The 12,977-nt window shown below is 32.6% G+C and overlaps 2 protein-coding genes and 1 pseudogene across 2 annotated transcripts; 1 reads left to right on the top strand and 2 right to left on the bottom strand.

Moving 5' to 3' along the window:
- Positions 1–1,594: 1,594 nt before the first annotated feature.
- Positions 1,595–3,981, bottom strand: LOC129881045 (exocyst complex component EXO70H1-like; annotated as a pseudogene).
- A 3,389-nt stretch (positions 3,982–7,370) lies between these two features.
- On the bottom strand, positions 7,371–9,556 carry LOC129881044 (60S ribosomal protein L35-like). The gene is made up of 4 exons (XM_055955366.1): positions 9,459–9,556; positions 9,017–9,152; positions 8,312–8,468; positions 7,371–7,642 (listed from the first exon to the last, which is right to left on the bottom strand). Exons 1-4 carry the CDS (start codon positions 9,460–9,462, stop codon positions 7,568–7,570), a joined length of 372 nt encoding a protein of 123 aa, XP_055811341.1. The 5' UTR covers positions 9,463–9,556; the 3' UTR covers positions 7,371–7,567.
- Positions 9,557–11,137: 1,581 nt separating this feature from the next.
- LOC129881043 (ALA-interacting subunit 1-like) lies at positions 11,138–12,565 on the top strand. Its single transcript, XM_055955365.1, has one exon. It carries the CDS (start codon positions 11,340–11,342, stop codon positions 12,390–12,392), a length of 1,053 nt encoding a protein of 350 aa, XP_055811340.1. The 5' UTR covers positions 11,138–11,339; the 3' UTR covers positions 12,393–12,565.
- Positions 12,566–12,977: the final 412 nt, after the last annotated feature.

Here is a 12,977-nt window from a genome sequence, read left to right as displayed (position 1 = left end):
TGATTCGTTATATAATGTCTGGCGAAGATCTCAAGTTCTTTAGAAAGTCTGAAAGAGATCTCGGACTCTTTCACAGGACTAGCCTCTTCAACTTATCTCAAAAGTATCTTGTTCGGTTGCAACTTGGTGTTTGATTCCGTTCTTTTGGAGTTTTCGGGCTTTGGTAATATGATACCGATTCTAATTGTCTTAAACTTCAGATTTTTCATCAATAGAATTACCCTTATTAGTCACGTTCTGAGGATAACATTTGATATTATTTCTTCTAAGTCACTTTTGACATATTCTTCGTGCTACGTATCGCGTCTTAATTTTCTCAAATCTCAAGTCCGATTTTTACTTCATACAAACTCGGTAGATTGAAGGTCAAGCACCTGTCATTTGAAGGCATTAGAAAATTAATCTCAGCATAAAAAAATTTCATAAAATTATGGAGTATTAAGTTGTTTATATTTGAAAAAAAATAATCATAGTATCACTAATTAATTAATTAATATGTAATTAGCAATTTTAAATAATATATGTATTAAATTATGTCTATGAAATAAGAATACATACATTAAGAAATCGTTTGATTCATGAACAAAATAGTCCAAAATTATAATACATGAATTAGACAATGATAAGATTTTTTTCGTAGATATTCCGAAAACAATTCAGTTATTATAATCTTCCTTAATTAATATGTGAAATTCTACTACTAAATATTTCTCTTGTATGGACAGAATTTTATTTTATTTTTGAAAGGAAAAAAAAAACATTTTGAGCAAATAGAGAGCACAATCATGCCAGCTTTGGTCAAAATAGACGGCCAGCAACAACTAATTCATTTTTCGTTTTAGTTATCTAAAATATGATATATATTTTATATATGTGAAATTAATTTAAGGTTAATTTTTTATTTATCTAATAAGATGATTTATAATCATATAAATATCTATTAGTTGATTTAAATCATAAATTTTTTTAAAAAATTCTTCTTAAACTTCATATCGAATCATAATGCATCACGCATATTTTTATAGGTATAATATATAAACATACACTCAAAATTGGTCTCAATTGAGAATTAAACACTTACACTTTGAATATGCACATCAAGACACTTCAATTTGTCTTCACTATGTCGGTTGAACACTCCAATAACTAACAAAAAAAAGATCATCTAAGTACCTCCAAAATTTATGTGTCACGTCAATATCGACTGATTGCCCACGAGACACAGTAAAAACAAGTTGGAGTGTTTAATTGTCAGTTATTACGTCTAAATATACACTCTCAAAGTTAAAGTGTTTATTTGTCATCTGAGACCTTTTTGAGGCCTAGTTCATCTTGGCACCCTTCCTGCTAAGGTGGACAAATGATTTGTTGCTTTTAGGTGTATTAATATTGTTAGTATGATATATCTGGCGGTGCTTGAAAAAAAATAACAAATTCATTCATAGAGGTGTCTAGATGAGCACTTTTAAATTCACAATGTTTTCCTTCACAATTAGTATATCTCTTTGGCAATAACATTTATTTGTTTAATACTTCTCGATTCATGATAGAACTCATGGGCAATCAGGGGCACAATTTACTTATTTTTCAAGGAGAGAACTTTTAGAATTGAATTCAACAACTTGTAGTCTATGTTGCTTGGAGCTCTTCAGAAACGTCGCCACACCTGTATCAAATCCTTCAAAAATACACAACTTTTCAAGGATCACATAACATTTTTGAAAATTTCGAGCAACATGCAATACTTGGTATACATTATTCTTGTCAATGATGATGACCAAATTAATAAGAAATGCATTGCCAAACACATGAGTTTGGCAAAGTTGATGATAATGACAACAAACTCCCTGACCTTACATTTTCATGAAACAAATCAGACAAAAAATTCCCAATATTATCAGGTGAAAATCTTAGTAAAACCTCCAAATCTTTTTGCCCACTCAACACAACCATATAGTAATCATAAAAATCCCTATAAACAGTCACCAATTTTCTTGCAATGGATACTTTGATCTCGTCTCGTAGAGTCCCATCAGGTACAACCCACGATTTCTGTCTCCGATACGTTTCTTCAAACGATTCATTGAATCGTTTGAAATGTTCCTTTATCGTATCGGATGAAATGGAGGGATCTAAACTCTCAGGCAAGCACATAAACACCTTAGTCCAAGCTACATTTTCGTATTTTGTTGAATACAACTTAACCTTTCTCTCCAAATTCAATATCCATTCGTCACCCAATATTACCTTGAGGGTACCTGTTGTACGTACCCTCTCGATAACGAATTGGATATTGTTAGCTAAGAAGAGGTAGGATAACGCGATGTCATTGTACAGCTCTGCTTTGCTATCGAGTTTGCAAAGAAGGACAAGAACGATCCAAGCAAGTTTAGCAGATACTGATGAATTTTTGGATGTCTCGTTGATCGATTGATTATCGAAATAAGTTTCAGGAAATATGGATTGTGTGGAAGATGTGGAGTCAGATATTATATCAGAGAGGACTCCGTTGTAGCTTGCTAATGAAGCTAAGTAATCGGAAACAGAATTGGTTAATGGATGAATTCCGCCACCAGGAACTGGTGTTTTCAAGGAATTTCTCTGTATTGATAGCTCGAAATCAGAGAGGATATTTAGAACAGAGATCTTATGTTTATTTAATATTGAGAGGACTTGAACTTTGATAGCTGAGATCGAATCATATGAAAAGATTGATTCGATCTCTGGCAAGAGTTCAGTCATTGCTTCGTGCAATTCCAGTAAGAGAAAAATCTTTTCAGGTGATTTCTTCGTCTTTGCAACTAGCAATGGAAATTTAAACAGATTGATTCCGCCTTCTTTAGCTAGATCAGTAAAACATGTTTCACTGATTGTTTTCGAGGCTGAGAAAACGTGATCACAAAGAAACCTCTCTCCATAGAAGAGTGTTTTCACCGCGATTTTAGATGCATTGATCCAATGCTTGACTTGATGCTCGAGAACATTTGGTTTCATCGCGTTAACATAGGTTGTGCTACGCGATTCAATTCCAAGACGATATAGTCCTTCGTCTACAATGGATTTCCTGATGATCCTGTATATCTTCCAACATTCTTTTGCATAGCCAGTGCCAATCATACAATCCGCGATCATTTTGAGATCAGACATAGCTAGAACAGAAAGACGTTCAGCCTCGGATATGGATTCAGCACCAGCATGCTGAATCTCATTTCCTGAGTCAGTTGATTCTTCCGAATCAACTGAAATTGTCCTCGATAAGTGTGAGGATCGACTAGACTTTGATACTGATTCTGGATCCAAATGTTCCTTTTTTGTTGATAAAATTTGGTAGAATTCTTTTTCTAGTCTTTTCATGGCCTTTTGCATCAAGTTTTGTGCAAGTACAAGTTTGTTACAAGTTGAATGTTGTGTAACAAGAAAATGCATAGCTTTTTTTAAGTCTTTGACACATTGAATGTATTCTTTGGCCTCTTTTCTGTCTTCTTGAAAAAGTGAAGAGAATTTTTCATATGACGACTCTTTATGATCCCATTTTTCAATAATGGTGTCCGCGATATCAATATTCTCTTCCATGATAGATCGTGAGAATGTCAGTGAAGGTTTCTGAGGAGGTATATGACTAGAAAAGGAAGAGAGGGATGAATTGGTTTTCGCGAAAGAGAATAGGCTCTTCTTGGCTCTTTGTGGTGTCGATGGTGATGATGGTTCTCTCTTAGACATGTCAAGAATTGCCATTTTGTGAAAAAAAGAAACTTTTTTTTGTATCGAAACGAAAGAGTAGTGATTCTTGATCTTGTAGCTAAAGAAAGTTATGTGAATATTTTGGTGTAAGAATAATAGTTATGATAAGAGAGTTTAAATAGAAGAGGGAAAAATGGACTTGGAACACTAAATGGACTTGATAGGTCTTTAAGATTATTTTTTTTTTGAAACTTTGAGGTAACAAAGAGCCAATACTGCTGGATTTGTTGACAATTGCATATTCTAAGAGCATATTTTTCCTTTTTTTAGTTTCCCACTGAGTATAATTTCTTTTTCCAATCTCGAAGCTTGAATCCGAGATTTCTAATTAAGGATGAAGGAATCTCAACCATTCCATCACAACTCATATTGACTCTAAGTGGAATTTTTAGTCCTTAATTTGAAATGAGATATTGTTTGACAAAACTCCACCAAAATATTAAAATAAATTTTAGATCCTTAAGATGAGGGTTGGGTTGAGCATTGAACTTGACTGGTCATCCCAATGTATGGTTACAAATCAATTTTAAAGTCTATGGTCATCCCAATCTATGATTACATGTCACAAAAAATAATCCAATAGTCTATGCTTTATTTTAAAATAGAATTTTATGAAAATGAGTAGATCAGTGCACAAAGCTATCAGTATAAGCAAGAAGGATCAGACTATATTGTATATTGTAATTTGTATGTAGTCTTACTATGTGTTCCTCCAATAGACTTTTTCTACGGATTGAACTCATGACCAATAATTCATTGGCGATAACTCTTGTGTCAAGACTCCACTTGTACAGTTTAAACTCATAAACATTTTGTTTGTATTTAAAAAATTTATTGAATATTTGTATATATTTAACTGTAAACTCCATATTTATAATATATATATTATTTTGATCAGATCAAGATAAAAGTCATAAACTTTAGATTCTAGATTTACATGAGTCATTGGCCACCCATTTTTTTCCCTGCCAATCCACCTCTTTTACCTTAGATGCTTCCACATTTTTTCACGGCATTTTTGTACTAGTTTAATATTCACATATTAAATAGAAAATATGAAAATATCCTCACTTTATTAAATTTTTTTATTTTCCTATTTTCACATATAATAATGTAATTAGTTTGACTAAGGAAACAACCTGGAAGGTGCTGAATGGGAGTTGGTATTATGGTTTTTTCAGTTGTGACCATTTCATCATGATATATATATTGTCCATAAAATTGCACATTTTGTCTTTTAAATAAATTGATTTTTAATTTTTATTCTTCAAATGAATTAACTTTTAATTTGCATCGTTTAGCAATTGAATTTATACCTTATGAAACATAAGTTCTTTAAAAATTAAAATCACACTCTAATAAATTGTGAAACGTTATAATACGAAAATATAAATTTAAATCTTTCAAAAAAAAAAAAAATTACGAGGGGCATAAATTAAAACTCAGCAGGGAAAAAAGGCAAATGACCATATATTCTTTCTTTTTATCAGTTGAAAATATTTGTCTTCTAGATAAAATGGGCATATTTTATCCAGTTGATTCAAGTTTCCATCTTGCTATTTTTTCCATTTTCTTTTCCTAATAGCAATAATTATATTTTGAATAAATAGTCCATGTTGACTAACTAATTATGGAGCATGGGTGCACCTTAATAATAAAACGACTTTCAGTTCATTAAAATGACTTCCAATTGGAAAGTACAATCAAATTGCTTATTCCACTAAACCTATATTTTTCTAGCTAATAATTTCTAATGTTTGAAATTTATTTCAAGGAAAAAACTATTTCTTACAGTCGAATTGCTTATTCCACTAAAGCTATATTTTTCTAGCTAATAATTTCTAATGTTAGAAATTTATTTCAAGGAAAAAACTATTTCTTACAGTCGAATTGCTTATTCCACTAAAGCTATATTTTTCTAGCTAATAATTTCTAATGTTGAAATTTATTTCAAGGAAAAAATTATTTCAGCCTTTTGAGGGTGTAACCTAATAGTCGATAAAGTGAAAAAATCGTAAGGTTTCAGCTCATATGTTCTAACCTTGATGAGTTGAATTATCTTGTATATGTGTTGGGTTGGGAGAAATTGTGCATAAGCTAGACAAACACCACCAAAGTTATCTGATATCTCTCTCGGATATCCATCAGAGTTACTTGATACATGGTCCAAACACAACCAGAGTTACCCGATACATATAAGAAATAACTATCCAACACCCATACTTATAAATAAAAATTGTAAGCAAACTAGTTCAAACACTAATGGATTGGAAAAAAAGGAAAAGGTTATTTAATGGAATGTAATGCAAGCTGAATTTGGCAAGTTTCATTTTCATTTTTTTTTATGACACCTTTAGATGCGGAGAGGGTAAATCCCGCTCCTGTATAATAGCTTGCAAACCACACAAAAGAAGTAAATTATAATACGCAAGCTCCGTGCGACAAACTCAACCTGCTGCTCCATCCTATTTCAATACTAAGTTGGTATTCGACAGAAGATTAGATTATTTATACACGCTTAAAATTATTATTATACATATATTAATTAAATATTGAACCCCTTCGACTTTTTTATGTATTTACTTTTCTATATTTTTAACCTAGTTAGCAAAAATCTTAGCTCCAATACTGCCTCTTCAGACTTCACATATTTCACTCAATATCTTATTGTTATTGCTGAAAAATGTTGGTTTGCATTAGTTTAATGAGTAATCACATGGGCTACGCGTAAACATGTCTACAATAACTTGGTTGATTAAACAAACTTGCTATTTATTTTTAATTAAGTTAATAAATAGCATGAGTTATTTTACTAGTAGTTAACTAATTAACTAATATCTTATCCTCATAATTGCTCTAATATAATATAACATATTTTAGAATTTGTTTTAGACCGTTACCCAAAAAAATTTTGTTTTGGACCAATTCAATAATTCTTGAATAATGTTAGGCATAAAAGACAAGAAAAGTAGAAGAAAATCTTGAGTATTGCACGTATAATGCAGAATTAGTCCACTGCATTTCTATAATTAATCTCAGATTACAACTTTAATTTTTTATTATCCTTGAGAAAGACGGCACGTTGATGGTAACTAAAATGTTTGTTTTTTATTTATTCAAACACTAACTAATCGACACAAATCTATGACTAAGTTATGATAAAATGATAAAAGAAGAGGAAAGGGACAAATATACCCCAAACTTTGTGTGTTTATATATCCTCACCGTCTAACAAATACAATATATTTACTTTGTTAACAGACTGAATAAGTAGTACCAAAGAGTAAATATGTTGTATTTGTAAGACGTGAGGATATATACGAAGTTGAGACGTTGAGAAACAAATGATTTTTTTTGTTTCCATAACTAGGAAACACCCAGGACTAGTTGGCGCACAATTCAAAATAGTGACGTGTCTAATCCACACATTTCAGGTGGTTGCACTCTTATAAGAGACTATCTAAGAAGAATTTAAGTGTGAGCCCAAGACATGTCCATATCAACTTGTGGGGTATTAAGTGCCTAATATGAATGATTTCCATTCAATATGTTAATAGCAACATGGACCACTTAATCAAGAATCATTTGTCTAATCAAGTCTAAATAATCTTTTAAAACCTAATAAGATCTCCAATGAACAAAGAACTCTTGAACATAAAATAGCCAAACACTTGATATTTTGGAACAAATAAAGCTCCTTATAAGTCATGTTTCTAATGTCATACGAGCCAAATGAGAGAAAGCTAAACAAAATGTGCATGATAAATAGTTTAAACCAATATATCCTGATTCAAACACCAAAATTTCTGCCAAAGTAGATCCTAGCTTACACTTTGATGGCGTACTTTCTCAAAGGGAAGTACATCTCCTTCTTCTTCTCTCTCTCCGTCTTCAAGGATGCCTGTACGGATCAAGAGTACAAGTTAATTCCATTAACTTAGTTATTTTACTCTTGTAGTTAGGTATCAATGGCATTGCTAGGGAAGATAAAAAGAAGATGATGCAAGAGATATTGAAGTAAACTATGGCAGCATAGCATCACAAACTCCCCCGTCCACATTCATTGTTTAAAAAGAGAAGATCCTCCGTTGTAACAAGTTGTTAGGACCCGGATACAATATCTATTTAAACATATTTGACAAAATGTTGCAAAATAGTACTCTCATGCGTCCCAATTTATGTGGCACCATTTGACATGGCACACAGTTTAAGAAAGAATGGAAGACTCTTGAAATTTATGGTCTAAACCAAAACTTAGCCATTTGTGTGGGTATAAATTATTTCATTAAGGGTAAAACGAAAATTTTTAAAGTTAAATTGTTTCTAATTATAGGAATGTGTTATTCATTGGGGGATAGACTAGAAGGGAAGTGTGCCACATAAATTAGGACGGAGAGAATAGCAAAAGGGAAAAACTCTACTCACCAAATAGTAATAGTTTCATTCTTATTGGGATAGAGGAAGCCGTATATAGAACCAAGAGTAGCACATGCATTGCGAAGTTACGACCCCACTAACTCAATAGTTCAAAATGCATAAACACAAGTTTGAAGGCTAAAATCAAGGATACCTGGTGCTTAGTCAGACGTTTGCGGATGGCCCTAGTTTTCTTTGGGCGCAGGTCAAGAGGCAGGTATTTCTTGTTCTTGTAAACTTCCCGAAGAGCAGCTTTTTGCTTCTGTGAAATCACAGTCAGAACCTGTGCAATAGACAACCTTACCACCTTGCTGCATCCACACAATCATTAAGATAATCAGGGCCGATTATCAAAAGTATAACAGTCATTCTATCTTTTAGTCACCAAACTAAATAAAGACACCTCCAACTAAGCTTTTCTTGCATGCCATTAGAATAATCACCAATACTCCATTTCAAGAAATCACCAATAATAAGTCTTAGTGCAATGTTAGAATAACAAGTTTCCCTTATAACAAGCAATTAACAACATACGAATTGCTTCACTTTCATATTACAAAGTTTCTAGCAATGCCTCACGGTCTCTCACTTGAAGTCACTTGACTGACTATATACGTCAAGTGGGAAAAAAATACTTCAAAAGTAATTAGCAATTAATAGATCAGACTACGAAGAACAATATTGTTAAGCCATTCGGAGTGGGATATAAGATAGTAATGCACATGGAGCTCATTTCAAATGTATGCTTTCGCAATCATACTCTCTAATCGCTTACAATATACAAATCTCAGGCGAAATCATACTAAATCCAAACAAATATTCAAATCAATCATATAAAAGAGAAACGCATCACACATACATTTTGGAGAGCTTGTTAGGAGCACCACCAGTGACCTTCGCCACACGAAGAAGAGCAAGCTCTTGCTTCAAATCCTTCAACTGAGACAGTAGATCAGGCTTCGACTTGTTCCTCAGCTCATGAACCTTGATTCTCGCTGCATTTTCACCAAAAACACAAAATAAACCACCAAAACTACTCCTCAATTCCAGATTAATCAAAATTTCAAATATATGAAACCTCTGTGTTAATTTCCTTTAGTTTACGTTCAGATACATCATATTTATATACATAGATCACAAAATTGAAGCAAATCAATCAATCAAACTATACCTCAACTGAAAATCATTACGATAAACTATTTTCAACCGTATAAATCACAAAAAAAATGAAGAAAAACTAACAGAAAATGGTGAAAATGGATTCAAAATTAGCGATTTTACATTAATTTGAGTATACGTACCCATTGTTGCTGCTGCTGGACGTTGCTACAGAGGCGGCTGCTCGTGATAATTGAACTCTGAAACCCTATTTGGATATATGGAGGGAATTAGGGGTTTTATTATATACTGGGCTGCGTCTTTAAGTTCTCTTTTGGGCTGGACTTGGTTGATAGTAGGCCCATTTAGTTAAATTATGGGGTTGGCCCATATTGGTCGATCGAGGTGCACAAATAGTTCTAATCGAAGAATTAACCTAAATTGTTATTCATATAATTGTTTTGATTTAAAAAATAGATGATAGATGCATAACATATGTATGATTCTTATATTATATGTGTATAATTATATAATTTTAGTGTAACCTAATTAAGGGATCTGGAGTTATTTCATTGGTCTTGACTTCTAATGTTTTCTTCAATGAGTCCAAGTGTGCCTTTGTGAATAAGAACTCAAAGGACTTGTCGATAGATCAGCTAGCTCGTGCTCTAGTCTTTCATTAATCTTTTTTTCCCTCGCTCTATGAGGATGCGCTTCAGTATTGAGGATCCCTATCAATATGAAGAGGGCAAGTATAGAGATAGACGACTTTAGGATTTTCAATAATTGTGGTATACAAACTTTTGCACGTTTAGACACTTGGTAATTAGCTTCGAACTTTTGAGACTGAAGTTGCCACACTTTCGATTGAAAGTTTAGAAGCAAAGTTTTGTTTGTTTTGCGTGAAATTATAGTATTAAAAGACAAGAAAAATTGAATAGTTGAACTCTAATCGTATAAATATTTTGCATAAACATCTGAACCTTAGTTTGTCAAAATCTAATTATAGTACCAACTTACAAGCTTTCGTCTATGTGTAAAGTTTGTGATTGTAGTACCCAACTTTTGTTGTTAGTTTTCTATAATTGTTACTCACCAACTAGTCAACTCCTAAACAAGTAGATAACCAAAATTATTCTACGTTTGTTATTACTCAATATACACCAACTAGTCAATAATCAATTCTTAAGATTAATAGTTGAGTTAAATGTAAACACACAAATAATCATATACCATATGAGGAAAAAAAATAAAAATATGGAAATTACTCTTTTTTGGCAGCCCACCCACGCCACCCTACCTACTCGTCAAACACAAGAACCTTCCTTGTAATCTTCGCCCCTCTTTCTAGAATATATCCGTTTCGTTTCAATTCATTCGTCTGATTTTTTTAAAGGCGAAATAACTTTGAAGATTTTTGTACTTGACTTCATTTGTTACCTAGATCCTTCTACTTATGATTTTGCCAAGTGTATACTTACAGTTATTAAAACACTAAAACTCTTTTGATCATAAAATAAAAAGTATTTTTGAATATTGTAGTTTTAAATTAGACATGTTAAATATATTAAAATATTATTTAATTTTATGATCTTAACAACAACAACATACTCATTGAAATTTCACAAGTGGAGTCTGAGGAGGTATCATACCTTGTGAAGATAGAAATTTTATTTACGAAAGACCTTCGACTCAAATACAAAATATTCAAATATAAGAAAGAAGAAAAAGTCTTATAATCTTAAATATGTCAAAATATATTACTTTTAAAACATAAAAAAAAAAAAGTAGTAAGAACAATTGAAACATACCCAAAAACAAAAAGGTGGATCAAGTCGTCGTCGTTTTAAATACTATTCAAAGTCAAAAGCAGGCCTTTCTTGAATATACAAAAATCCCTAAAAACGAGTAAAAATACAGCTAATCTCTCTCCATATATTCCGATTTCCGATCAAAATTCCTTAATTATAGTGATAATCCATTTCCCAAATTCATCTCTTTCTTCAGATTTTCCAAAAAATTCTCAAAATTTCATCTGGGTTTTAACTGATTTGGTGTTTTAGTTGATTTTGAGTAGAAAAACAATGAACCCTTCATCTTCAACTACTGGAGGTTCTGGATCTGATGATAATACTTCAATTAGAAGAAATTCAAACCGACCCAAGTATTCAAGATTTACTCAACAAGAACTTCCAGCTTGCAAACCGATTCTAACTCCAAAATGGGTGATTTCTGTCTTTTTACTTGTTGGTATTGTGTTTATCCCAATTGGGGTTGTTTCCCTTTTAGCTTCTAGAGATGTTGTTGAAATTGTTGATCGTTATGATTCTGAATGTGTGCCACAGAATTCGACAAATGATAAAGTTGCGTTTATAACTAATGCTTCTCAAGATAAAACATGTGTTAGAACTTTGATAGTGCCTAAGAAAATGAAGCAGCCTATTTATGTTTATTATCAGCTTGAAAATTATTATCAGAATCATCGTAGGTATGTTAAAAGTCGAAGCGATCAGCAATTGAAAAGTGCTGGTAAAATGGATGATACTGGTTCTTGTGAACCTGAAGATCGTGTTAATGGTAAACCAATTGTGCCTTGTGGGTTGATTGCTTGGAGTTTGTTTAATGATACTTATAGTTTTACTAGTGGTAATAATAATAAGTCATTGGTTGTGAACAAAAAGGGTATAGCTTGGAAGAGTGATAGGGATCATAAGTTTGGAAAAGATGTTTTTCCGTCAAACTTTCAGAATGGGCCGCTAATTGGGGGTGGGAAGCTTGAAAATAATGTATCGTTGGACAAGCAAGAAAATCTAATTGTTTGGATGAGAACGGCTGCACTTCCGACGTTTAGGAAGTTGTATGGGAAGATAGAGGTGGATCTGATGGAGGGTGAAGTCATAAGTGTGACGTTGCTGAATAATTACAACACATATAGTTTCGATGGAAAGAAGAAGCTTGTGCTCTCTACAACTAGCTGGATTGGTGGAAAGAATGAGTTTCTTGGTATTGCTTATCTTACTGTTGGTGGGTTGTGTTTCTTTCTGGCTATTGCTTTCACGATCGTGTATCTAGTTAAGCCAAGGCAACTTGGAGATCCAACGTATTTGTCGTGGAACCGGAACCCAGGAGGTAACTAGGATGCACATGAAGTCTGCTGGCTCGAGCGTTTTACCATCTAAGGTTGATGATTGACAAAGCTTGTATCTTGTAGCAGCTATCTATTTACAAGTTCTTTTTTTGAAATGTTCTGCATATACTTTTAAACTCATTTGCTAGGAATCAATGATATGTAATGAAGTATTTTCCGTAAGTGTTTATTCATATTTATGTATGTACAATGGAAGTAATTGCTTACAGAACTTGAATGATGCCAGTAGATTATAAATGTGACAATTACGATACATATAGTTCGATGGAAAGAAGAAGCTTTTGCTTTCTACAACTAGATGATTGGTGGAAAGAACAATTTTGTTGGTATTGCTTATCTAACAGTAGGTAGATTGTGTTTCTCTCTGGCTATAGTTTTCATAATTGTGTATTTAGTTAAGCCAAGGAATCTTGGAGATCCAACTTATTTGTTGTGGAATCGGAAACCAGGAGGTAGGTAGCATGCTCATGAGGTCTGTTTGATTGAACATTCTACCATCTAGTTTAGTGAGAGACAAGTCTTGTGTCTTCTAGTTACTGTTTGTGTACAAGTTCTTTATGAAATGTTCTGCATA

Source organism: Solanum dulcamara, chromosome 2, assembly GCF_947179165.1.
Source record: "Solanum dulcamara chromosome 2, daSolDulc1.2, whole genome shotgun sequence".
NCBI lineage: Eukaryota > Viridiplantae > Streptophyta > Magnoliopsida > Solanales > Solanaceae > Solanum > Solanum dulcamara.
The sequence above is the reverse complement of the archived record's forward strand: the minus strand, read 5'-3'. Positions and strand labels throughout refer to the sequence as shown.

What these genes read in the sequence shown, in the direction of transcription:
- LOC129881044 (XM_055955366.1), bottom strand. An exon ending in CCTAACAAGCTCTCCAAAAT is followed by an intron (nt 8,469 to 9,016) that starts GTATGTGTGATG and finishes GTGTGGATGCAG; the next exon opens with CAAGGTGGTAAGGTTGTCTA. An exon ending in AACGTCTGACTAAGCACCAG is followed by an intron (nt 7,643 to 8,311) that starts GTATCCTTGATT and finishes TGATCCGTACAG; the next exon opens with GCATCCTTGAAGACGGAGAG.
- LOC129881043 (XM_055955365.1), top strand. Translation starts at nt 11,340, where the DNA reads ATGAACCCTTCATCTTCAACTACTGGAGGTTCTGGATCTGATGATAAT.